This window comes from Dreissena polymorpha, unplaced genomic scaffold, assembly GCF_020536995.1.
Source record: "Dreissena polymorpha isolate Duluth1 unplaced genomic scaffold, UMN_Dpol_1.0 chrUn008, whole genome shotgun sequence".
In the NCBI taxonomy this organism is placed as follows: Eukaryota; Metazoa; Mollusca; class Bivalvia; order Myida; family Dreissenidae; genus Dreissena; species Dreissena polymorpha.
The window spans coordinates 754,751-779,402 of NW_026273322.1; the positions used below are offsets into that span (position 1 = coordinate 754,751).

Genomic DNA, 24,652 nt, shown 5'->3' on the forward strand with positions numbered 1-24,652 from the left:
ACCTTGTAGTACAAATAACATTTTGAACAAGAACAGGCTTATTAAATAAAGTAATTCTGATGTGTTTCACAAATCAAGGATTTATTTCATTTATAAATGTTTGAAAAATTTAATTATTTATTTTTATAAATTCTTCAATTAAAATCAATTATTTTTACGAAACGTTTTGAATTTGATTGAATAATAGCTGTATTTTCCATTTGTTCAATATCAGCATCAGTTATCCTCAATATTATAGGTTATCAGTTTAAGTTAAATTATTGTGTACTTCGAAATCAGAGAAAGCTGGTATTGATTTTATACCGTTGTAATGCAACCATGAAGAATAAAAAATGCTGACAGCACTACTGCAACAAACTGTCAACTGCGTTTCCTTTTCTATGTCAGATGTTGGACCACCCCTCCAGCAGTCCCTCTCCCTCCACTGTGTGTTCTGAGAGCCCAGAAGATGAGAAACCTGATTCTGCCGATTCTGGGGGCTCTGATGTGACCTCAGACGTCCTGACCCCACCTGTGTCTACTACAACCACGCCCACTAAGCTGAAGCCTGCTAGAAAAGCCCCACCCCCTCCCCTGAAGCTTCCCCTTAGTATATCAGGGTACAACACTGAAAAACATGACGAACTAGCAAGGAACAATATCATTCACAATAAGCCACTGCCTGATGAAATCAATGAGAAAAAATTAAATGATGATGTGAATACAGATCATGGGAAAGTTTCGACATCTGAACAGGACAATTCAATTATTTCTAGTAACAAATCATTCAAGATTCCAAGGCCTACTTTTGCTCCTCCACCTCCTCCCTCCAAAAATCAGACACACCAACACAGTGGAGTCTCTAATGATGATCCTCTTTATGAGTCTGTTGGTCAGGCAATCAACAATACAGCTGCTGATAATAATTCACGGAGCATTAAGGACAGAACTGGTTCAACTGTTCAGGAAGTGGTAGATAAACCCAAGAGAACCAAGCCACCAGTTCCTATCAGATATATTAAACCCACTTTTGTGACAGTACCTCATGCAGAGATAAAAATAACTGACATAAATAACATTCTGGCAAATGATGAAGTTGTAAGGAGACGAGCACCTCCAAAGATTTCAACCCCAAAACTTGGACCAATCCGACAGAAACTCTCGGTGCCTACAAATCTAGAGGACCAGATACCAAGCACAGAGGATACCACGAGTTTCCAGTTGACTCCACAGAGAAAGTCTGATCTTGTTAGGAATGAGTCACAAGACTTACCTACCCCTGATAGTCCCCCATACCGAACCATGTCAAGTTTTGGAAGCACCTTTGGAAAGCCTAATGAGAAACTTTTACCCAAACCCAGCCCAAAGCCTGTAGTCAGAAAGTCAGACATTGATATTAAACCATTTTCTGAAGAATTGAATATGGCAATTGGAAAGTCAAATATAGCTATTGAACAGGCAAATGCTGAATCTGTTCCATCAATTGAAAATAAACTGCAGGCTTCTAAGGAGAGTTTGGATGATTTACAAGATCATTCTCCAGGTGTTAAAGTTAGTGTTGACAGTGGAATCCCCAAGCATCCACAACAGTTGAAATCCGGAATACCTTTAACACCAAAAATGAAAGTTTCAAAGCTTCAAGCTCCTAAGCAGGTCAGCATACCAATAAATACAGACAGTGGAAACATTGGAGACAATAGTAACTTGGTTACTGAAAAGACTGAGGAATTGCAAATTGAGAATGTTTCCAAACTGCCAAAATTAAAAACTGACAACTCCAAATTTCCTGTTTCTCAACATAATCCTGATGAGGTAAATGGAAATGAAAGGCCACAGCAGAACATGGAGCTAGAATCTCTAAATGAAGCAACTCAAAAAGCAACGCCAATACAAATTGAAGAGCAAGTTTCTGAACCAAGTGTTAACAGTTTAAGTGAACCGGACAAAAGAACAAGGGCTGACAGTATTGGGCGGCCACCTGTTGCTCCAAAACCCAAATCAAATTTGCCAAAATGTTTGCCAAAACCAAAGATATTTGTGAAAGAAAAAGAGTTAAATAACCTGGAAAATGCCATAATAGATGTTAGAAATGAAAATGTTGAGGTTGAACCTAAAAATGACAATACTTGTAATGAAGAAGAACAAGTCCTGACTGTTGATAGAGAAAATCAGGAGCAGTCTGAACCCAGGTCTGAGTCAGAAACTGAGGAGGGTTTTAAATCTGGAAAAGAAAATGATAGTAAAGTTCCTACTAAATTAAGCAGAGATTCATCGGAGCATGAAAGTAAAATTCCAGGTAAAAGAAGTTCATCTGAAAGTGAAAGCAAATTGCCTGTTAAGCCTAAAGTAATTACAGAGACTGAAAGCAAAATTCCACTTGGGAGTGCTATAGCCCAGAAGTCACCGCAATTAAGAGGCAGAAAGTCCAATATACCAAGCCCAGGAATGAGAAATAAAAGCAAAGATAAGTCCAAAACAGAATTGGAACAGGAAAAGAGTCAAGGTACAAATAATGATGGAAAAAGTTTGCGCCAGCGATCCAACAGTCCAGCTAACAGAACAGGCATTCCATCATCTGTAAGATATAGGTCCAACAGCCCAGCAGGTAAATCAGGAATACCGTCTCCTGGTAACAAATCCCCAAAACATAAACCAAGTGGCCTTGTGGCTCCAAAAAAGATTCCAAATGGCGAGGATTTTGATAAAATTACTGAAAATTCTGAGCAAAACCATGTTAGTGAAGAGCCAGTTGCCAGTGCAAATGGTGTTAGCAATGATTCAACAAATGCTAAACCAGAAAGTCCATCAAAACCACCAAGGTTGCAAAAGCAGGGCAGCCAGGATGGCAGGCCACCTAAGGGCAAGAGCCTTCTACCACTGATACACAAATCAATGGAGAGTGGGAAGGGATCTCCTAATGGGGTCTCCCCACCCACAACTGGGACCAAACAGAAGCGGGGCATCCCTGTTGCAAAACCCAAGAAACCCTCATCAACATCATCTGACGACTTTCAAAGGTAATGGTTTTGTTATAATTTATTTTGAAACAAAATCCATTATATGATTTTTGTCATCATAGAACATACATTCAACGGTTTGCCAGAGAATCATATGGGTTAAAAGGTAAAAAGCATATATACTCGTACTAGCATTGCCTTCTCTAGTTATTGTTCTTGTTCTTATCTATTCTTTGATATGTTTATTTTAATTTAATTTATTCCTTTTTGAATGTTTTTCAGTGTTGCTATAAAAGGATACACTGCACAATCTGATGGGGAACTTACATTCACCAAAGGTGCATTGGTCACAGAACTAAGTGATGTAAGTACACATATTCACCAAGTTTGTCACAGAACTAAGAGATGCAATTATAGACATTTACCAAAGAGACATTACTCACAGAATTAAGTTATGTAAATAAGGACATTAACCAAGGGCACAGAACTAACGGATGTAAGAACATACAGTAATTTAAATGCCTACTTTTCTGTTTACCTAGTTGACTACAATTACATTTTACATACATTATTGTTTACATGCATTTAAACTTACAGTGAACTACAAATTAGGAAGTATTTTACTTGGATGCCTTTATTTGTTCACTCATTATATTTAGCTCATTTAAGTGAAAGGTAGCAAGTACATATACATATGCAGTTATTTTTCTAGTAATGGAAAGTAGTAACTTGGATGGTATACGGTAAAAAAGCAAAGTTTAATTCGGACAGAGTTGTACAATGTTGCAATCACTTCATTTATATATTCTTCCAGTGTGACCGTGCTGGATGGTACGTGGGAATGCTCCCGGACGGCACCACAGGACTCTATCCTGCAGATCATTTCAGATCCGGACATGAGGCAACGGAGAGCGAGGCTTGAATATACTCCACGGCATTGGAAAGGAAACCAGTTAAGACTGGCATTGGAAAAGGAACCAGTTCAGACTGGCATTCATTGAAACTGACTGTTGAATCCTGTGGAACCATTGAAATCCAGAATGTATCAGGATCTTATGGGACGAACTGAATTTCGGAAATTGATTAGCTTTGGTATTCAAAATATAAAAGACTGTGAAGTCAGAATACCTGATCAGTTTCAGACTGAACTGTGAAGACGTTTGTTCAGGCTATTGAAAAAAGAACCTTGACACATTCACAACCCTATAATGCTATAATGCTATAATGGTTGACTAGATAATCTCAAAGTGTTCCAAAGTCTAAAGTCTTTAAGTACAAGGTCATAAAGGATAATCCACAACATCAAAATTGTGAAAAGCCATAAATTGTCAAATTCCAATAAAATCTTGTCAAATTAGAAAGTGTGGTACAGACTAAATAGGGCACAATTGAGTCAACTGTATGTACGGACTTGTCAATTGAAGCCGGTACTTGCTTAAATAACGGAGGTTGAACAGCACTCTACATTGTTTGGTTCATGAATCAGACAGTTTAATCAACAGAAGCTTTGGTGTGTATAGAAACTGAATATGTATTCTATGTACTGTATTGTTGAAGGTAATGGCTTTGAAAAATGGAGTTTTATGAAGAGATTATGTCTAAGAATAGTCATTTTTGTATTTGTTGCTGTTTAAATCTTGATTTATTGTTAACTGTATGTTTATTAATAATGCCTTAAATATAGCTAAAATTTAAGTGTTTTAAGCCATATTTATTCATAATCCGCAGAAATGATTGCATGTTTGAGCTCATACTTTGTCATTATATCAAAAGCTATGAAAATGTACAGCTTTTTAGTGTAGCATAATATTGGTGAGTTGCATAAAAAAAACTATATAATTCACAATGTATGTCCATGTCTTTTATTGTCCCCTACTGGTCAAACCGGAGGGAACTTATGGTTTGTGCTCTGTCTGTCTGTCAGTCAGTCTGTCACACTTTTTAGGATCCTGCGATAACTATAAAAGTTTGTCATATTTTTTCATGAAACTTAAAACATGGACAGATGGCAATATGGATATTATGCACGTTATTATGCCCCCCTTAGAAGAAGAGAGGGTATATTGCTTTGCACACGTTGGTCTGTCGGTCGGTCTGTCGGTCCGTCCACCAGGTGGTTTCCGGATGATAACTCAAGAACGCTTGGGCCTAGGATCATGAAACTTCATAGGTACATTGATCATGACTCGCAGATGACCCCTATTGATTTTGAGGTCACTATGTCAAAGGTCAAGGTCACGGTGACCCGAAATAGTAAAATGGTTTCCGGATGATAACTCAAGAACGCTTAGGCCTAGGATCATGAAACTTCATAGGTAGATTGATCATGACTCGCAGATGACCCCTATTGATTTTCAGGTAACTAGGTCAAAGGTCAAGGTCACAGTGACCCGAAATAGTAAAATGGTTTCCGGATGATAACTCAAGAACGCTTATGCCTAGGATCATTAAACTTCGTAGGTAGATTGATAATGGCTGGCAGATGACCCCTATTGATTTTCAGGTCACTAGGTCAAAGGTCAAGGTCACGGTGACCCGAAATAGTAAAATGGTTTCCGGATGACAACTCAAGAACGCTTATGCCTAGGATCATGAAACTTCATAGGTACATTGATCATGACTCGCAGATGACCCCTATTGATTTTCAGGTCACAAGGTCAAAGGTCAAAATCACGGTGACCCAAAATAGTAAAATGGTTTACGGATGATAACTCAAGAACGCTTATGCCTAGGATCATGAAACTTGATAGGTAGATTTATCATGACTCGCAGATGACCCCTATCGATTTTGATGTCACTAGGTCAAAGGTTAAGTTCAAGGTGACCCGAAATAGTAAAATGGTTTCTGGATGATAACTGAAGAACGCTTATTCCTAGGATCATGAAACTTGATAGGTAGATTGATCATGACTCGCAGATGACCCCTATTGATTTTCAGGTCACTAGGTCAAAGTTCAAGGTCACTGTGACCCGATATTGTAAAATGGTTTCCGGATGATAACTCAAAAACGCTTATGGCTAGGATCATGAAACTTCATAGGTACATTGATCATGACTGGCAGATGACCCCTATTGATTTTCAGGTCACTAGATCAAAGGTCAAGGTCACAGTGACAAAAACATATTCACACAATGGCTGTCACTACAACTGGCCCATATGGGGGGCATGCATGTTTTACAAACAGCCCTTGTTTCATTTTGTTCCTACATCAAGAATTCTGGTTGCTTTGGCAACAAATAGACTAGAAATACTTCTGAAACTGGTGGAATTTCACTGGTAGAGGACCATATTGCTTGGCAATAGTCTTGTTAAAATTGAGTTCTTCACAATTGAATAGAAATATGAAGTCAACAAAGTTGGCAGATTTGTTTCAGTGCTGAATATTCCTGCTCTTGTTGTTTAATGGGTATGATTCATTGAACATGTATAATGAAATTGTACATATACATTATGTGTATAATAAATGTATGTGCTATATTTCCCCAGTTTGTGCAATGTTATGTAAACATATTGCTTTCTTCTGCGTTTAATGTCCTGTTCTGTTTTACCTGTATGTGCTTTCAAATGCTTGTGATTTTGTACATGTATATAAAGTGTCCATTAGCCTGTAAATTAGTGATTCTAAGCCCGCAAGTTCAGTAACTCTTAGCCTACAAATAAGTGACTCTTAGCCTACAACTAAGTAACTTTTAGCCTACAGTTAAGTCCCTTTAACCTACAAATAAGTGACCCTTAGTTTACAATTAAGTGACTATTAGCCTACAATTAAGTGACTCTTAGCCTACAATTAAGTGACTCTTTTTTAGCCTACAATAAAGTAATTCATAGCATGCAAAGATGTGACGCTCAGCCTAAAAATGTTAAAACAGGCTGCCTGAAGATTGCATGCCTCTTTACCTGTGGATATTCAGATTTTGATAAACACCAAATTCTGTGCTGTATTTTTTGTATGTTAACATGCTATTTTTGTTTGTTAATTTCTGATTATTAAAGATAAAACAATCTGATTAGTGTCAAACACATTATCAACTCTAATATGGTATTTGGTTTTAATTGAATTTAAAAAATGTGTCATACATGAGCATTATAAGGTTTTCAATGGTTAACAGTTTAGAGGAAGTTATTGCATGAACATCGCAACTATTTCGCTTCATAAAAAATTGCAATTTTTATCTTATAGAGTAGTATGTTATGTTCGTCTTTGTAAGCATTATATTTCTTGTTTGAAATATTCAAGACTATGCCCTGTAAACATAAATGTTGATGTGGTACATCAACGGCGTGATTCAAACATGGGTTCCAAGCCATATGCAACCAGAAAAGCTCCGCACCGACCTGCGCAGTCTGGTCAGGAGCTAAGATGTCTGCTATAAAGTCACACAAGGTTTCCTGGTCCCATAAGTGAACAGTGTATCTCCAGGCCAGATTGGCTGCATATGGAATATGACCAATTATCGCATGATGTCACTCATTTTGTGATAGTCCCTCTTTTAGTGTGTCAAATTGTTGACCACTTAGATTTTTTTATGATTGTGATTATACAAGTTAAACACAAATTTGGGCTCTAACACAGCTGATAAATTAGTGAAGGGGAATAAGTGACCTTTGTGACTGGGGCAAATCTATAGCTACAACAAATTGTAATTGATCAATTTTAATTGATTTAAATATGTACATATTTCAATATCGTTCTATACAAGGTTTGTGCTATTTCATTTTGCATACATTAAGATGCGAAACTTGAATTATATTTTTATGCCCCCGGTATGGTGGCATATAGCATTTGAACTGTCTGTCCGTCTGTCCGAAAACTTTAACATTGTCCAAAACTTTTGCAATATTGAAGATAGCAACTTGATATTTGGCATGCATGTGTATCTCATGGAGCTGCACATTTGAGTGGTGAAAGGTCAAGGTAAAGGTCATCATTCAAGGTCAAAGGTCAAAAAAATAAATCCAAGGGAAGTAACAAGCTTTAAAGGGAGATAATTTCATTTGACAGGATATTTTTACAAGGGAAATAATATTTTATTATATCCCTTGTACAAATTATCTGTGCCTGCCAAATGATAAAAAAATAAAAATAAATCAAAGCAGCGCAGTAGGGGGCATACACAATGTTTCTGACAAACACATCTCTTGTTATAAGTATATTAGTTTAAGTAGAGAGTTTCCTATGGATACATACATGTTATGCTTTGTTTACACGTTTATTTTACACTCATTTTGTTTATTTTGTGATTTCATTCTCATGACATTCTGTACATAATTTTTCTTTTCTACCATATTTTTGTGTATTCAGTAAAATGCAAGAATAAATAAATGTAACATTCATCTATGACTTCTTTGAGCTGGGTTGGACGACAATGAACACACATGCTTTATGCCCAGTTTTCACAAAGCCAAGCTCATTTTAACCCTTTCCCACTTAGAAGCAAAGTGAAAATGGCTATGTGCAAACAACATAAAACCAGAACAGCCTGAGAGTAACTTGCAGTCTGTTAAGGTTTTATGCTGTTTGCTGCTCATCAGTATTTAAGTGTTGGAAATGAAGCCTTTAAAACTTTAATTTAGTAAGAAGTCTTTAATTAAAAGCACCTTTATAAGGAACTACAAATGTGTCAAAATACGTTTCTCAGTGGTGAAGATTTAATCTCTTTCCTGTTATTATGCAGTGGTGAATATTTTTGCAATCAAACGTGTTTCAGATGCGTAAACTATTAATTTTTACCAGTGCCCTATACAGGTACAAGCAAACATATGGGCCTTACTCTGTGAAAAGGGGGTTTAATGCATGTGAGTAGTGTCATATGAGATTAGCCTGTGTAGTCAGCACAGGCTAATCAGGGACGACACTTTCCACGTTTATGGTATTTTCTGTCTAAAGGAAGTCTCTTCTTAGCTAGAATTCAGTTTAGGAGGAAAAAGTCGTCCCTGGTTAGCCTGTGTGTAATGTAAAGGCTAATCTGGGATGACACTACGCAATTGCATCATACCCCCTTTTTCATAGAGCGAAGCTCATTTGTGTCACAATACTGTGAATAATAAGATGCCTTGATCAGACCTATAATTAAAACTATTTTTAACCAGGTTTTCCGAAGGAAAAATCTGGCTATAAGATTGGCGAATGTCCGCTGGCGGGCGGGCGGAACAAGCTTGTCCGGGCCATAACTGTGTCGTTCATTGTGAGATTTTAAATCATCTGGCACATTTGTTCACCATCATTGGACGGTGTGTAATGCGAAAGAATAACGTCAATACTGCCACATCAAAGTCACACTTCAAGTTCAAAGGTCAAAAATAGCCATAAATGATCTTGTCCGGGCAATAACTATGTCATTCATTCTGAGATTTTAAAATTACTCGGTACATTTGTTCACAATTATTGGATGGTGTGTCATGCAAAAGAATTACGTCGATATCTCGAAGGTCAAGGTCGCCACAACTATAAAAAGATTAAATTTGACACAAGGGAGGTAACTAGGAACAATCAGTAACAATGCACATGTTGAATTGTCTCCCTTTATCAGACTTTTTTTTCCAAATTGAAATCAAGGTCGCTACGACTAAAAATAAATTGAATTTGACACAAGGGGGGTAACTAGGAACAATCAGTAACAATGCACATTTTGCATTGTCTCCCTTTACCAACTTTTTTTTTTTCAAATTGAAAACCTGGTTTTGTGACAATTTTTCTCTTGTCTTGTATTTGATACTCTGATTCAATAAACTAGTATATGAAGGTAAACATATTACTCTGCCTTTTTGTTTTTCGGTGGACAAATGTTACCAACATTTAAATGTGTTTGGGCAGAAATTGAACCTAGAAAATAATTGAGTACTAGTACTAAAATAAATAAGTCACAATTATGGAAGAAAATGCCTTTCTTACTCAAAAGTGTCATATCTCAGGCTGAAACTCATATCCTGTTTTCATGCATGCAATCGTCAACAAATTACATATACCAAAATAGTGTCCTCGGAAAGGATATATAAAAATGTCTTTGAACGCTGGGTGCCCTCCTGTTAAACTAAGTTGTAATGATGAGTTAATATAAGCCGTGTGATGCGAAAATGGATCTTATGCCATAAGCCGCCAGCATAGCATCAGTCTGGTCTGGTCTGAAGATACCCAGTTCTTTGAGACCACGAAACTGTGCACGACTTTATAGCAGACAGCATAGCTACTGACCAGACTGCACACTACTTATGACGATAAATCTTGTGACAACTTTCTAACCCATTACCACTTAGATACGTATTTTTATGCATTTGTGGTCCCTTAGAAAGTTAAATTTTATTTAAGACCTTTCTTACTAGCTTCAAGTTTTTAAGATTTCATTTCTAACCCTTAGATACTGATGAGCAGCAAACAGCATAAAACCTGAGCAGACTGCGAGTAACTCGCAGGCTGTTTCTGGTTTTTGCTTTTGCACATAGCCATGTTCACTTTGCTTCTAAGTGGGAAAGGGTTAAATGATCAAAACAAATAGACAATATATTAAGAATTTATAAATTTATTTGAAAACACCATGATTATCAATTGTGCAAAGATAAATGAAACTGGATCAATAAGTATTAAAAAAGAATAACACCAAATATAAATAAGTATATACTCATAACAAAACTTACCCTACATGGCAAATGCCAATACAGGCAATGTAAATACATAAATACATGTAATTATTTATTACAAAAAATACACAACAGCCATGGGACTTCCCAAAATGATATTTGTACAACAAAAGCAATATTTAACCCATTTATGCCTAGTGACCTCTCCCATCCTTCTAAATTAGATCAATTTATTTCCAAAATTAGAATATTTCTTACAGGAATTCCTTTAAGCAAACAGCGCAGACCCTGATGAGACGCTGCATCATGCCAAGACCTTTTTTCTAGACGCTAGTCATAAATGGATTAATGTAGAACCCAACTACATCTCTGCAATTGCATCAGAGTGTTTCATATATCAAAGTATTTCACTTGGAGTTAAGCTGTATTTATTAGTGACGGGTGATGATAAAATATATAGTTGCACAGAATTATGCATTGTAAGTATCTAATGATATGAGTCGCGTTCTGAGGAAACTGGGCTTAATGCATGTGTGTAAAGTGACGTCCTAGATTAGCCTGAGCAGTGTTTTCTGAGCACAGAACTCATATTTACCCTTACTTATTACTTACAGTATGGTCTGTTTGGAGTCACTTGAACAGTCTGACACTGTTTTTTTTACTGTTCCATTTAAATAAAATACCTAAGAACTTGGACAAAATAACATTTTTTTTGTGCAAAACTCTAAGATTTAATCCTTTTTTTCCATAATGTTTCGTTTCATAACCATGTTTTGAGAAATATTTGTTGAAAATTTCTTAGAAATTTCTTAGAAAACAGATTTGAATGAGAACGATATTCCAACAATAACTTCAAACCATGATGAAGTACATGCACTCTAACTCAAGGAATGTTTCATAATGATACAGAACTAATTCATTTACAAAAGGAATTACAATATTATTTTTAACCCTGGATATAGAAGCACCATTACAATTTTTTTTATTTTTATTTATCTGAATCAAACAATCATGTATTGCCTATAGGTTAAATTGTCTAAATAATAAAATATAATAATATTCAAATGTATACATTTCAGTGAAGTACAAAATGTGTGTGTGTGATAATATATGGTAGCACATTGAAACACGTGACAATAAAATAGCGAGTACTGTTTACACAATTATTGCTGATAACAGATACAAAAATATCAACTGAAGAGGATATACATGTAAGGGTATTTTTGTATTGATAAGTAAAACTGACCTTAAAAGTAAACAACACCACCTTCCAGAATGATTCCTATATCAATCTCCTCCAAAAGCTTTTGCTGGCCTTTAAAATGTAAAACTGTGTTCCAATAATTAAGAACGTTTAAATTTGAGCTCTGAACCATTGCAATATTTTATTTACCAGTATGTTTCAGCTTTAATTATAAACTGGGGTTTTTTAAATTAAAAAAGATCTATTGTTTATACAGTCAACTCCTTAAGAAATGATGCCATTAAGAATGGATTAGAAATTACAAACTATTTGAGTCGCCATCTAAGAAAACTGCACATGCTTATCAGGTACAACATATTCCCCTTTTATGGAATTGTTCATTCAAAGGGAGCCTATTCTTAACAAATATTAAGTCTAGAACCAAAGTAAAATTCAGTATGTGGCTTTGTGGAGATAAAAGTAACACTTAGGATGATGTAAAACATGTACAAAAGATAAACACATGTCATTTAATTTTACATAAATACTTGACAACCTAACAATGCGATTTTATATAATTCAAACGATGTGTTTGTCAGAAACACAATGTCCCCTAATGCGCCACTTTTTTTTTACCTTTGACCTTGAAGGATGACCTTGACCTTTCACCACTCAAAATGTGCAGCTCCATGAGATACACATGCATGCCAAATATGAAGTTGCTATGTTGAATATTTAAAAAGTTATTGCAAAACTTCAATGTAAGGTTTAAGTTGTTTTTTTTTTTTTTTTTTAACCTTTGTCCTTGAAGGATAACCTTGACCTTTCACCACTCAAAATGTGCAGCTCCATGAGATACACATGCATGCCAAATATAAAGTTGCTATGTTCAATATTTCAAAAGTTATTCAAAAACTTTAATGTAAGGTTAAAGTTTTGATGACAGAATGACGGAATGACAGACAGACAGGCCAAAAACAATATACCCCCGATCTTTCGATCCGGGGGCATAAAAATGTTCTACTGTTCAGATATCTATAAAGAGATTTTTTTAAGATTTCGAAATTTTGAACTATTCAGAAATCTAGGACAGTACTTATTTCATAGGACATGTCTTGTTAAAACAATCATACACAGTCAATGTTGTTTGACAGGCTTTAATCTAAGTAGGCGAGGTAATAAATCCCATTAGTTATTGTCAATAAATCCATGTAATCACATTATTTGTGTGAAAAAAAGCTAAACTAAGACATGAAATAAATGTAGTATCAAACTTACAAATATATATGTATATCTGGATTAAACAAACAAGAGGGCCTGAAAGGCCCAAAGTCGCTCACCTGAGATAACAAGATATTATTGAGACAAATCTTCTGACCAAGTTTCACGAAGATCGGAAAATAAATGTGGCCTCTAGAGTGTTAACAAGGTTTTACTATAGCCATATAAGGAAAAATGCCCCGCCCCCTGGCAGTCATGTTTTTCAACCAACCAGCATCATTTTTAAACTCATCCAAGATATTATCAGGATGAATCTTCTGACCAAGTTTCATGAAGATCGGACAGTAAATGTGGCCTCTAGAGTGTTAACAAGAGTTTACTATAGTTATATAAGGACAAAAAATGCCCCGCCCCTTGAAAGCAATTTCTAGCAAACATAATTATTTTCAACCAATCCAAGATATCTTTGAGACCAATCTTCTGACCAAATTTCATGAAGATTGAACAATAAATGTGGCCTCTAGAGTGTTAACTAGGTTTTTCAACCAACCGGCATCATTTTTTAAATCTTCCAAGATATGATTGGGATGAATCTTTTGAACGAGTTTCATGAAGATCGGACTATAAATGTGGCCTCTGGAGTGTTAACAAGATTTTACTATAGCCTTATATAGCCATATAAGGAAAAATGCCCCGCCCCTTGGCGGCCATGTTATTCAAGCAAATGTAACCATTTTCGAACTCATCCAAGATATCATTAAGACAAATCTTCTGACAAAATTTCATCAAGATTGGACAATAAATGTGGCCTCTAGAGTGTTAACAAGGTTTTATTATAGCCATATAAGGAAAATGCCCTGCCCCTTGGCAGCCATGTTTTTCAAGCAAAGGTTACCATTTTTAAACTTATCAAAGATATCAGTGGGACAAATCTTCTGAGCAAGTTTCATGAAGATCGGAAAATAAATGTGGCCTCTAGAGTGTTAACAAGGTTTTACTATAGCCATATAAGGAAAAATGCCCCGCCCCCTGGCGGCCATGTTTTTAAAAAAAACGGCATCATTTTCGAACTCGTCCAAGATATTATTAGGATGAATCTTCTGACCCAGTTTCATGAAGATCAGACAATAAATGTGGCCTCTAGAGTGTTAAGAAGATTTTACTATAGCCATAAATAGCCATATAAGGAAAAATGCCCGCCCCCTTGGCATCCATGTTTTTCAAGCAAACGTAACCATTTTCGAACTCATCCAAGATATCATTAAAACCAATCTTCTGACCAAATTTCATTAAGATTGGACAATAAATGTGGCCTCTAGAGAGTGAACAAGGCAAATGTTGACGTCGCACAACGCACGACGGACGACGGACAAAAGGCGATCACAAAAGCTCACCATGAGCACGTTGTGCTCAGGTGAGCTAAAAACAAAAATAAAAACTTAACAAGAGTAAACAACAGAAGAGTATAATAATTAAGAAATAATATAAAAATAAGTTTGTTTAATGTGCAAATGCTAACAATTATTTGTCTTTACAAAAATGTTGTCACTTAAACTACAAATAATTAATCTTTAAATCACATTTAACAATAACAAAATTAATGTAAAATCTTTGGAAAAAAACAACAGAAAGAGAAAACAAAAAGACAGATAATGCAAAATTGTATATGAGTTTTGTGTACTTATCAACAGCTAAACATTTCTGCTATTCCCTACTTTGCAATTATAATTCAAGTAATCGATTGAACTCTTAACTTTCAAAAGAATCTATGCTATGCAATAACTATCATATGTAATAAAAATCGTACAAGTTATAAACGTAAATGTGCCTTGTTTGCATAATAGGGTAATATTCTGTACACCAGCCCTAGACAAAAATCTCCAAAAAGTCATATTTAGCAAAATGTAAGAAATACAAATGTATGTATGATCACACTACTTAAAGGCAACTTACAAAAAAATGTTCTTGTTTCTTGAGCAGTCCATGAAAATAATTTATGTAGAAACTCTAAAATATTACAAAATATTGAACAATCTATTGATTACATGTTTTAAGTAATATTTTTGTTTGTATATAAATTTATTTATTGTAAGTTTCAGGGTGAATATTGTGTTTAATCAAAATTTTATGTTTATATAAGAGTAAAAACAAAAACTGAAGATTTTATGAAAACTCTTTAGTTTGCAGGGCTGTTTTGGAAACAAATCTTAATTAAGCTGCATCGTGCAAAAATGGGCCTTATGACATATCCGAACAGTGTAGCTCCAGACATGCCTCTACATCTGAATAATCTTGTTAAGAGTAATATTGTCATCTGTAGAGACCACGAAACCTTGCATGACTTTATAGCCAACATAGTAGCTCCTGACCAGACTGCGCAAATGCACAGGCTAGTTTGGAGGTATGTTTGACGCATAAAACATAACAAGAGGGCCTGAAAGGCCCAAAGTCGCTCACCTGAGATAACAAGATATTATTGGGACAAATCTTCTGACCAAATTTCATCAAGATTGGACAATGAATGTGGCCTCTAGAGTGTAAACAAGGTTTTACTATAGCCATTTAAGGAAAAATGCCCCGCCCCCTGGCGGCCATGTTTTTCAACCAACCGGCATCATTTTAAAACACGTCCAAGATATTATTGGGATGAATCTTCTGACCAAGTTTCATTAAGATTGGAAATAAATTTGGACTCAAGAGTGTTAACAAGATTTTAATATAGCCATATATAGCCATATAAGGAAAAATGCCCCGCCCCTTGGCAGCCATGTTTTTTAAGCAAAGGTTACCATTTTTGAACTCATCAAAGATATCAGTGGGACAAATCTTCTCAGCAAGTTTCATGAAGATCGGAAAATAAATGTGGCCTCTAGAGTGTTAACAAGGTTTTACTATAGCCATATAAAGAAAAATGCCCCGCCCCCTGGCGGCCATGTTTTTCAACCAACCGGCATCATTTTCGAACTCGTCCAACATATTATTGAGATAAATATTCTGACCAAGTTTCATGAAGATCAGACAATAAATGTGGCCTCTAGAGTGTTAACAAGATTTTACTATAGCCATATAAGGAAAAATGCCCCGCCCCTTGGCAGCCATGTTTTTCAAGCAAATGTAACCATTTTCGAACTCATCCAAATTATCATTGAAACCAATCTTCTGACTAAATTTCATGAAGATTGGACAATGAATGTTGCATCTAGAGAATGAACAAAGCAAATGTTGACGTCGCACAACGAACAACGCACAGCGCACGATGGACGACGGACAAAAGGCGATCACAAAAGCTCCCCATGAGCAAGTTGTGCTCAGGTCAGTTTAAACATAACACACATCTATGCAAGATACAGCTCAATTAATTTAATCTTTTATTTTACTATTATTCCTTATAGAGTAAAATATAACTTTTATATTTCAGACAAATTTAAAGCATGTCCATTTAATATGCTCTTGATGGTACAAATTGTTATCAAATTTGAAAAATTTAAGTCCACATATTCTTTTTACATCAAAGTATTTTACTTCAAATGCACAAACAGCCGATAAAAACACACCCTCAAAAGAGCAATTCTAACTGGAATTGAGTGCTCCACAGCATGCAGCCAGTATTCCGCCACAACAAATGCAGCAGCACATACTACCCATGAGGATGTACATGGCGGTTGTCAGCCAGAAGGCAAACCAATAGAGGGACGGCTCACAGTAGTTAGCATGTGTGGGGTCCTTGGACCATTCATCATGTGTGCGGTAAATCCAGACATTTCCTGAAAGAAAAGGGTGGATTTTTTTCCCCAAGTATTACCTTATTTGGGTTTGTTTTTTGTTTTCATCATTTATTTCAATGTCACTTTGTGAATATGAAACATTTACAATAAACAAGCTTAAATAATATAAATAAGTGTTACTTTTTGAGTTCAAAAATTAAACAACAAAATGGGGCAGACACCCAAAGATTGCATTAAAATAAGTAATAGTGGTCCAGAAAATACTTATGAATGAAATTTTAAAAGATATAATTATGTTCCTACAATTTGTTGTGATGGTCATGATTATTTCTGAGCGTGTAAGTATTTCAAAGTTTATGAGGTCTGAAACTATTTGCCTGACTGTAAATGTTCCCTCTAGTCATTGTGCAATTGGGCTAGGAAATAAAAAATACTATTCCTTTCAAAAGTAAAGATTCGCACACAGTTTTTTAACCTCAAAAGGAGGGGCTTTCTTGTGCTTGACAGTAGTTCTGAGTTCAGGTATATTTTCCACAACAGGGCTTCCGCTGTCGCTCGCCAAATTCACCAATGGCTAAAATTTAGCAATTTCGGCGAATACAAAAATCGTTTGGCGAAAATGTTTGGCGGACAATTTTAATTCCTGTCAAGTGCTGTCCCAGATTCTTAACTCTTTAAACTGCAGACTATGATGCAATACATCACCATGTTATTGATTGCGAAATTGAAAACGCAGTCTGCATCAACACCGGTCAGAACCGGGCATTGAAACAAAGGAAAGTGTCTGGTGTGAAAACAAAACAATGGTGTAACTGTACATCTTATCTGCTTAAATAAACAATTAAATCTGTTTTATGACTCCTGACAATTTAAAACAATTTGCGTAAAGCAGTAAGCGAATTATAAACCCATTTAAGAATTCATGAAAACATTTACAGTTGACTTGTTTGTAATTAATTCCATCATAATTTGTTAAAATGCTTTACGTAATACTGCATCTATGATCTTATTGCAAAATGGCCACGTGGATCCCATCCGGTATATGGTCACGATTTTATCGCGGAGTAGTACATCGTTGGAACAATTTAGTGTATTAGCTATAACAAAGCCAACTAACTATCCCCAAACCCCAGACACCTAAGAATTTGCTGACTGATAAATAACATGGTGTTTTTCACGCCTGATTGATTTACCACCATTCGCATCTTATTAAAGTGCAGCGGGGCTATGTTTCCAAAAGTTTTACAGTAAAATCGCAATGTTTAACCGTTTCAAACAAAAATAAAATTTGGGGGGTGGGGTGGGGTGGGGGGGGGGGGGGTAAAGTGTGAGGGTGTGGTGGTAATTTGTGAGATGATATTAAAAAAAAACAAAAACAAAAAAATTAGGGGGGGATTCAGGTGGGGGGAGGGGGGAGGGGTGGGGGGATTCTTGGGTGCGATGGTTGGACGGTATTTCAAACATAAAATAACAAGGGCTGTTTGTAAAACATGCATGCCCCCCATATGGGCTCTCCGTTGTAGTGACAGCCATTGTGTGAATATGTTTTTTGTCACTGTATGTCAATGACCTGTGAAATGTATCCAATAAATAGTGCAAAAACCAATCAGGACCTATACTAATCAATTATATCCATTATATGATTGAGTCTTTGATTTTTTGGATTCCTTTCACACATTTTGACTTATTTGACAATATGTGAAACGTGCACACAATTTGTAATGTTTTATTTATTAATGGTAATGAAACATGTTATTTATAGCAGTTAACTCCCCTAGTCAATGACCACCATAGATAGCAATGCAATCTGATTAAAAATAGGCAAGGCTAGTGTTGTGTATTGGGCAAATGTATACAAGTGCAACTTGACCAGATGACCAGTATCATGTGTTTACCACACACAGAAGTCAGTTATGTAATAGACCATTAATTCCGCTCCCAACTTTGGCCACTTGCCAAGATACTGACCAGTATCAGATGGGGTTGTGAAACTGTGTAAACAGTGAACACCAGTCCATGTAATACTGGCCTACCACTTGTACTAGTTGATTTTGAGTTAATACAGTAATGCATGTACAAATGAGACACTTAGCTCAAAAGTTAATTATATGTGCCTCTGAAAACTAACCAGAGGAGTGGGTTGAAATTTACAATATTTACTTGGCATTTGAGGAAATCTGAACTCTCAGGGTTTGGATAGAACATCCCCAAATTAACTTTTCTTTACACTGTTGTTATTTTTGTTCAATACACAAATATTAACCTAACTTTACAAATCCTGTACAGGAAAGGAAACTAAATCTAAGTTGATATTTTAATATGCTTGATCCTATTTATGTATTAACATTGTTTTATACATACAAACTGTGTTGCTGTTTTTCAATTAACAAGCAGATTAAAAATTAATTATATTTTTATGTATAATTTGAATTGACAAAATTAAATGCAAGTTGCGTAGCAAGAATTACATGTTTGATTTATTGTCAGTGAATCGTGACATTTTCTCAATGTTTCAGACCACCAGTTTGTCAAAGCTATCAACCGCTTGGATGGTCAAGCTAAATAGAATTGACCCAGCAAATCACAACTGTCCTGTTGCCATATAATATTACATTGGTTTTTTAAATGTTGAATTCTCACGTCATTTCCATAAACATAGTATTTACTGGCACAGAAACAAAGGCTTATACATCATTATGAATGAACATGTGTCAAAAATTCAATTTGTAAGTCTCTTTACTGGACAGTGTGAAAACAGAATAAACTAGTGACCTGAAAATCAATAGGGATCATCTGCGAGTCACGATCAATGTACCTATGAAGTGTCATGATCCTAGGCAAAAGCGTTCTTGAGTTATCATTCGAAAATCATTTTACTATTTCGGGTCACCGTGACCTTGACCTTTGACCTAGTGACCTCAAAATCAATAGGGGTCATCTGCGAGTCATGATCAATCTACCTATGAAGTTTCATGATCCTAGGCGTATGCGTTCTTGAGTTATCATCCGGAAACCACCTGGTGGACGGACCGACGGACCGACCGACCGACATGAGCAAAGCAATATACCCCCTCTTCTTCGAAGGGGGGCATAATAAAATAAATATTTGTGTTTTTTAACGGTTTACAAAAAAAAATTTGGGGGGGGGGGGGCGGGGTGGGGTGGGGGTATAGTGGGAGGGTGTGGTGGTCATTTGTGAGATGATCTTTAAAAAAAAAAAAAAATTAAAAAAAAAAAAAAAAAAAGGGAGGGGGGGGCGAGGGCACAGGGGATGATTTTGGTGGAGTCTATTGTGGTATGTCAGGTAAGAGTAGTTTTGTCAAAGTATCAATCAAATCTAATCATAAATAAAGAAGTTATGGCAATTTTAGCAAAATTTAATAATTTGACCTTGAGAGTCAAGGTCATTCAAAGGTCAAGGTAAAATTCAACTTGCCAGGTACAGTAACCTCATGATAGCATGAAAGTATTTGAAGTTTGAAAGCAATAGCCTTGTTACTTAAGAAGTAAAGTGGATCGAAACACAAAATTTAACCATATATTCAAAGTTACTAAGTCAAAAAAGGGCCATAATCCCGTAAGAATGACAACCAGAGTTATGCAACTTGTCCTTTTACTGTACCCTTATGATAGTTTGCGAGTGTTCCAAGTATGAAAGCAATATCTATGATACTTTAGGGGTAAAGTGGACCAAAACACAAAACTTAACCAAATTTTCAATTTTTTAAGTATAAAAAGGGCACATAATTCTGTCAAAATGCCAGTCAGAGTTACATTACTTTGCCTGCACAGTCCCCTTATGATAGTTAATAAGTGTTGCAAGTATGAAAGCAATAGCTTTGATACTGTAGGAAAAAAGTGGACCTAAACACAAAACTTAACCAAATTTTCAATTTTCTAAGTATAAAAAGGGCACATAATTCTGTCAAATTGCACGCCAGAGTTATGTAACTTAGCCTGCCCAGTCCTCTCATGATGGTAAGTAAGTGTACCATGTTTGAATGCAATTGCATTGATACTTTCTGAGAAAAGTGGACCTAAACGCAAAACTTAACCGGACGCCAACGCCGACTCCGACGCAGACGCCGATGCCAAGGTGATGACAATAGCTCATAATTTTTTTTCAAAAAATAGATGAGCTAAAAATTGAGTTGAAACCCGTGTTAATATTATTATATTTAATTTTGGTTTTGGGCATTTTCTGTCAAAATGCACTCCAGAGTTATCTAACTTTGCCTGCCCGGTCCCCTCATGATAGTAAGTAAGTGTACCAAGTTTGAATGCCATAGCATTGATACTTTCTGAGAAAAGTGGACCTAAACGCAAAACTTAACCAAAATTTTAAATTTTCTAAGTATTAAAGGGCACATAATTCTGTCGAAATGCACGCCAGAGTTATCTAACTTTGCCTGCCCAGTCCCCTCATGATAGTTAGTAAGTGTACCAAGTTTGCATGCAATAGCATTGATACTTTCTGAGAAAAGTGGACCTAAACGCAAAACTTAACCGGACGCCGACGCCAACGCCGACGCCTACGCCAAGGTGATGACAATAGCTCATAATTTTTTTTCAAAAAATAGATGAGCTAATAAAATATACAAATGACATAAGTTGCGCTACAGTGTACGTATACCAAGGCAAGTGCTCTTATAGTATACATGCAGAAACATATAAAAGCAAATATTAGTCTCTTGTCTACTTTTAGACTTGCAACAGGCAGTCCAAAATGCTTGGCAAAAACTTTGGCTACATATTCTAAAATTTGGCTACAAAAAAATCTATTTGACGAAAATGTTGGCTACACATGTTTGAGCCAGGGGAAGCACTGCACAATTTATTGAACATTTGTTAAGACACAAAACAAACTAATAAGATTTTATTTCAAGTTTGATAGCAATAGCTTGGGTTGGATGGTTGGACGGTCCTTCAAAAATACAATAAATAAATATTTGTGTTTTCTTTTACCAAATAAGAAAAAAAGGGAAATACAAATTTTGGGTCGGGGGATTCTGGGGTGGGGCTTGGAAAGATGGTTTGGGTGGAGTCCATTGTGGTATGTCAGGTAAGTGTTGTTTTGTCAAAGTATGAAACATGTCTGATCATAAATAAAGAAGTTATGGCAATTTAAGCAAAATTTAATAATTTGACCTTGAGAGTCAAGGTCATTCATAGGTCAAGGTCAAATTCAACTTGCCAGGTACAGTACCCTCATGATAGAAAGAAAGTATTTGAAGTTTGAAAACAATAGCCTTGATACTTTAGAAGTAAAGTGGATCTAAACACAAAATTTAACAAAATATTCAAAGTTACTAAGACAAAAAGATAGTTAGCGAGTGTTCCAATTCTGAAAGCAATAGCTATAATACTTTAGGAGTAATGTGGACCAAAACACAAAACTTAACCAAAAGTTCAATTATCTAAGTATAAAAGGAGCCATAATTCTGTCAAAATGCCAGTCGGAGTAACATAACTTTGCTTGCACAGTCCCCTTATGATAGTTAGTAAGTGTTGCAAGTATGAAAGCAATAGATTTGCTACTTTTTCCTCAAGTTTAGGAATACAGTGGACCAGAACTTAACACTTAACCAAATTATCAATTTTCTAAGTATAAAAAGGGAACATAATTCTTACAAAATGCTTGATACAGTTGCCTCCTCTTGTTTATAGATTTGGGTCATGTTGGTAAAGAAGTATGCAAAATGTGAAAGCAATATGTAAAGGGACATAGAAAATATTTAAAGTGGTACGCAAACTTTAACATAGATTTATCAATAATATGCATAAATTAATAAATATTTGATACAGTTGTCTGCTCATGTTTATAGATTGGGATCATGTTGGTAAAGAAGTATGCAAAATATAAAAGCAATATGTCAAGGGACATAGAAAATATTTGAGGTGGTAGGCAAACTTTAACATTCCAACGCTCAAGCCGATGCCAGGGTGAGTAGGATAGCTCCACTTTATATATTTCATATATAATAGTCGAGATTAAAATCAACCTTCCCTACCAGCAATAAACCATGCAAAGAGGAACAAGTTCAGCGTGGCGTCAAATGGGTTGGTCTTTGCATTCTTCTCATCTCTGTCTTCATCGTCCTTGTTCATGCAACGCTGCAGGAGACTTGAGAGGTTTTTAATGATTCCGAACGATCCGCCCACAATCAGGTAGATGGGGATCATGCGCTCTGCTGGGCAGTCATTCTTGTGTATAGCGCCTGAAATGGGTCGGTTTTATTGAATATTTTAACATGATACATCCTCTGTTTTTATAAATGCAGAGATGGAGCATTTGTTCTTGTTGCTAGCACCTGAACTTGATCAGTTTTGTTGAACATTCTAAAAATATTAAGATATTTTGTACAGAAGGCAAACGAACTGATCACTTGTACAATTACAGAATACACAATTGAAAAAGAAGAACCATTCAACATGAAATATGTTTCAATCTGCCATTTAATATACACTCCTTACAAAAATCTTATTTAAGACAAGGGCTGTTTGTAAAACATGCATGCCCCCCATATGGGCTGTCAGTTGTAGTGGCAGCGATTGTGAATACGTTTTCTGTCACTGTGGCCTTTTGATCTAGTGACCTGAAAATCTATAGGGGTCATCTTCCAGTCATGATCAATGTATCTATGAAGTTTCATGATCCTAGGCATAAGCATTCTTGAGTTATCATACGGAAACCATTTTACTGTTTCGAGTCACTGTGACCATGACCTTTGACCTAGTGACCTGAAAATCAATAGGGTCATCCAGGGCCCTTAATCTATCAAATCTGCCGCCGAATTTCGAGGGCAGTCCCCCACCTGAAAAGTATAATTTTTTTCCCCCAAAAAACCTGATTTTTTCCCCCTCAGAAAAAACAAAAAAACAAAACAAAATCGCTGATTTATAGTTGAAAATTGACTCCAATATATCAAACTAGTATTTTACCCTTTTTTTCACCCACTTTAATTTTGTGTTGAATCCGACATTCATAATCCAGTTTTGACCAGATTGTCTGCTTTCATTGTACATCACTTTAACACCTGTGTACTGCAATAAACAATAACACCATTGGCTAAACATCACAGGTCATTTTGGGTGTTACCATTCTCTCTTGAATTTGCTTTGAACTGCCGAAACACACCAGTGCACACATGAAGGTGTATACAATTTTAACTGTAAATGTCACAAGTCAAAACTAACCTATCTCATAAATCTTTGCGCGTTAGATACAATGTTAACTACTTGCTTTTAATTTAGAGATACTATCAAAGCCCATGCTTTCCATGAGAATGAATGACATCATTTTGTACATGGGTCTAATTTGTGCATGCTTTCTTGAACAATAAAACTTGACAAATGTTTTCGGATTACAAATTTAATTATACGCATTTGAAAATACTTACATGGAATAATTTTTTGTTTTATACCAATGAGTAACATATGGATATAACACATACTTCAATAAGGTCGGTAAATAGCATGTTTTGAGATTTCCAAACTATGCTAATGCATACATAAACATGCATGAATAACATGACAATTTATATCACACGCTGGATATATCATGGTCGCGATCTTTGGTTTATGACAGACTTTGCATGCAAATGGACACAGCACTAGCTTGTTTTAGGAACAAAAAGAACATAATAGTGGACTTTTAAATAAGATTACTGTTATATAGATTGAGTAAAAGTCCACCTTTCTGTCCTATATAGACAGTTGCATATATAGAAATATATGTTTATAACAGTTAAACATAGTTGTTGTTTTTTTCGTTATAAGAATTCCCCCATTTACAAAAAATTCCCCCTCCTACAGGCTGCGGACCCCTTCCCCCAAAGTAGTGTGAGGGCGCTGTCATCTGTCAGTCATGATCAATGTACCTATGAAGTTTCATCATCCTAGGCCTAAGCATTCTTGAGTTATCATCTGGAAACCATTTGACTGTTCGAAGTCACTGTGACCTTGACCTTTGACTTAGTGACCTGAAAATCAATAGGGGTCATTTGCCAGT

The 24,652-nt window shown here is 35.8% G+C and overlaps 2 protein-coding genes across 10 annotated transcripts in view; one reads left to right on the plus strand and one right to left on the minus strand.

Moving 5' to 3' along the window:
• Nucleotides 1-8,271, plus strand: part of LOC127863423 (serine-rich adhesin for platelets-like) — a 91,973-nt gene extending 83,702 nt beyond the window's left edge. For 6 of the 7 annotated variants that reach the window (XM_052402944.1, XM_052402942.1, XM_052402947.1 and 3 more), the window contains 3 exons: nt 388-2,996; nt 3,219-3,300; nt 3,751-8,271. In XM_052402944.1, the coding sequence (XP_052258904.1) occupies nt 388-2,996; nt 3,219-3,300; nt 3,751-3,858 (2,799 nt within the window). In that variant the 3' untranslated portion in view covers nt 3,859-8,271. The remainder of the gene's footprint in view (nt 1-387; nt 2,997-3,218; nt 3,301-3,750) is intronic. The other variant, XR_008041049.1, reaches the window with a different exon arrangement.
• A 2,167-nt stretch (nt 8,272-10,438) lies between these two features.
• The window catches only part of LOC127863427 (transmembrane protein 272-like), a 96,884-nt gene continuing 82,670 nt past the window's right edge, over nt 10,439-24,652 (minus strand). For all 3 annotated transcript variants that reach the window (XM_052402953.1, XM_052402952.1, XM_052402954.1), the window contains exons 5-6: nt 22,653-22,859; nt 10,439-16,680 (exon numbers count right to left, since the gene is read on the minus strand). In XM_052402953.1, the coding sequence (XP_052258913.1) occupies nt 16,487-16,680; nt 22,653-22,859 (401 nt within the window). In that variant the 3' untranslated portion in view covers nt 10,439-16,486. The remainder of the gene's footprint in view (nt 16,681-22,652; nt 22,860-24,652) is intronic.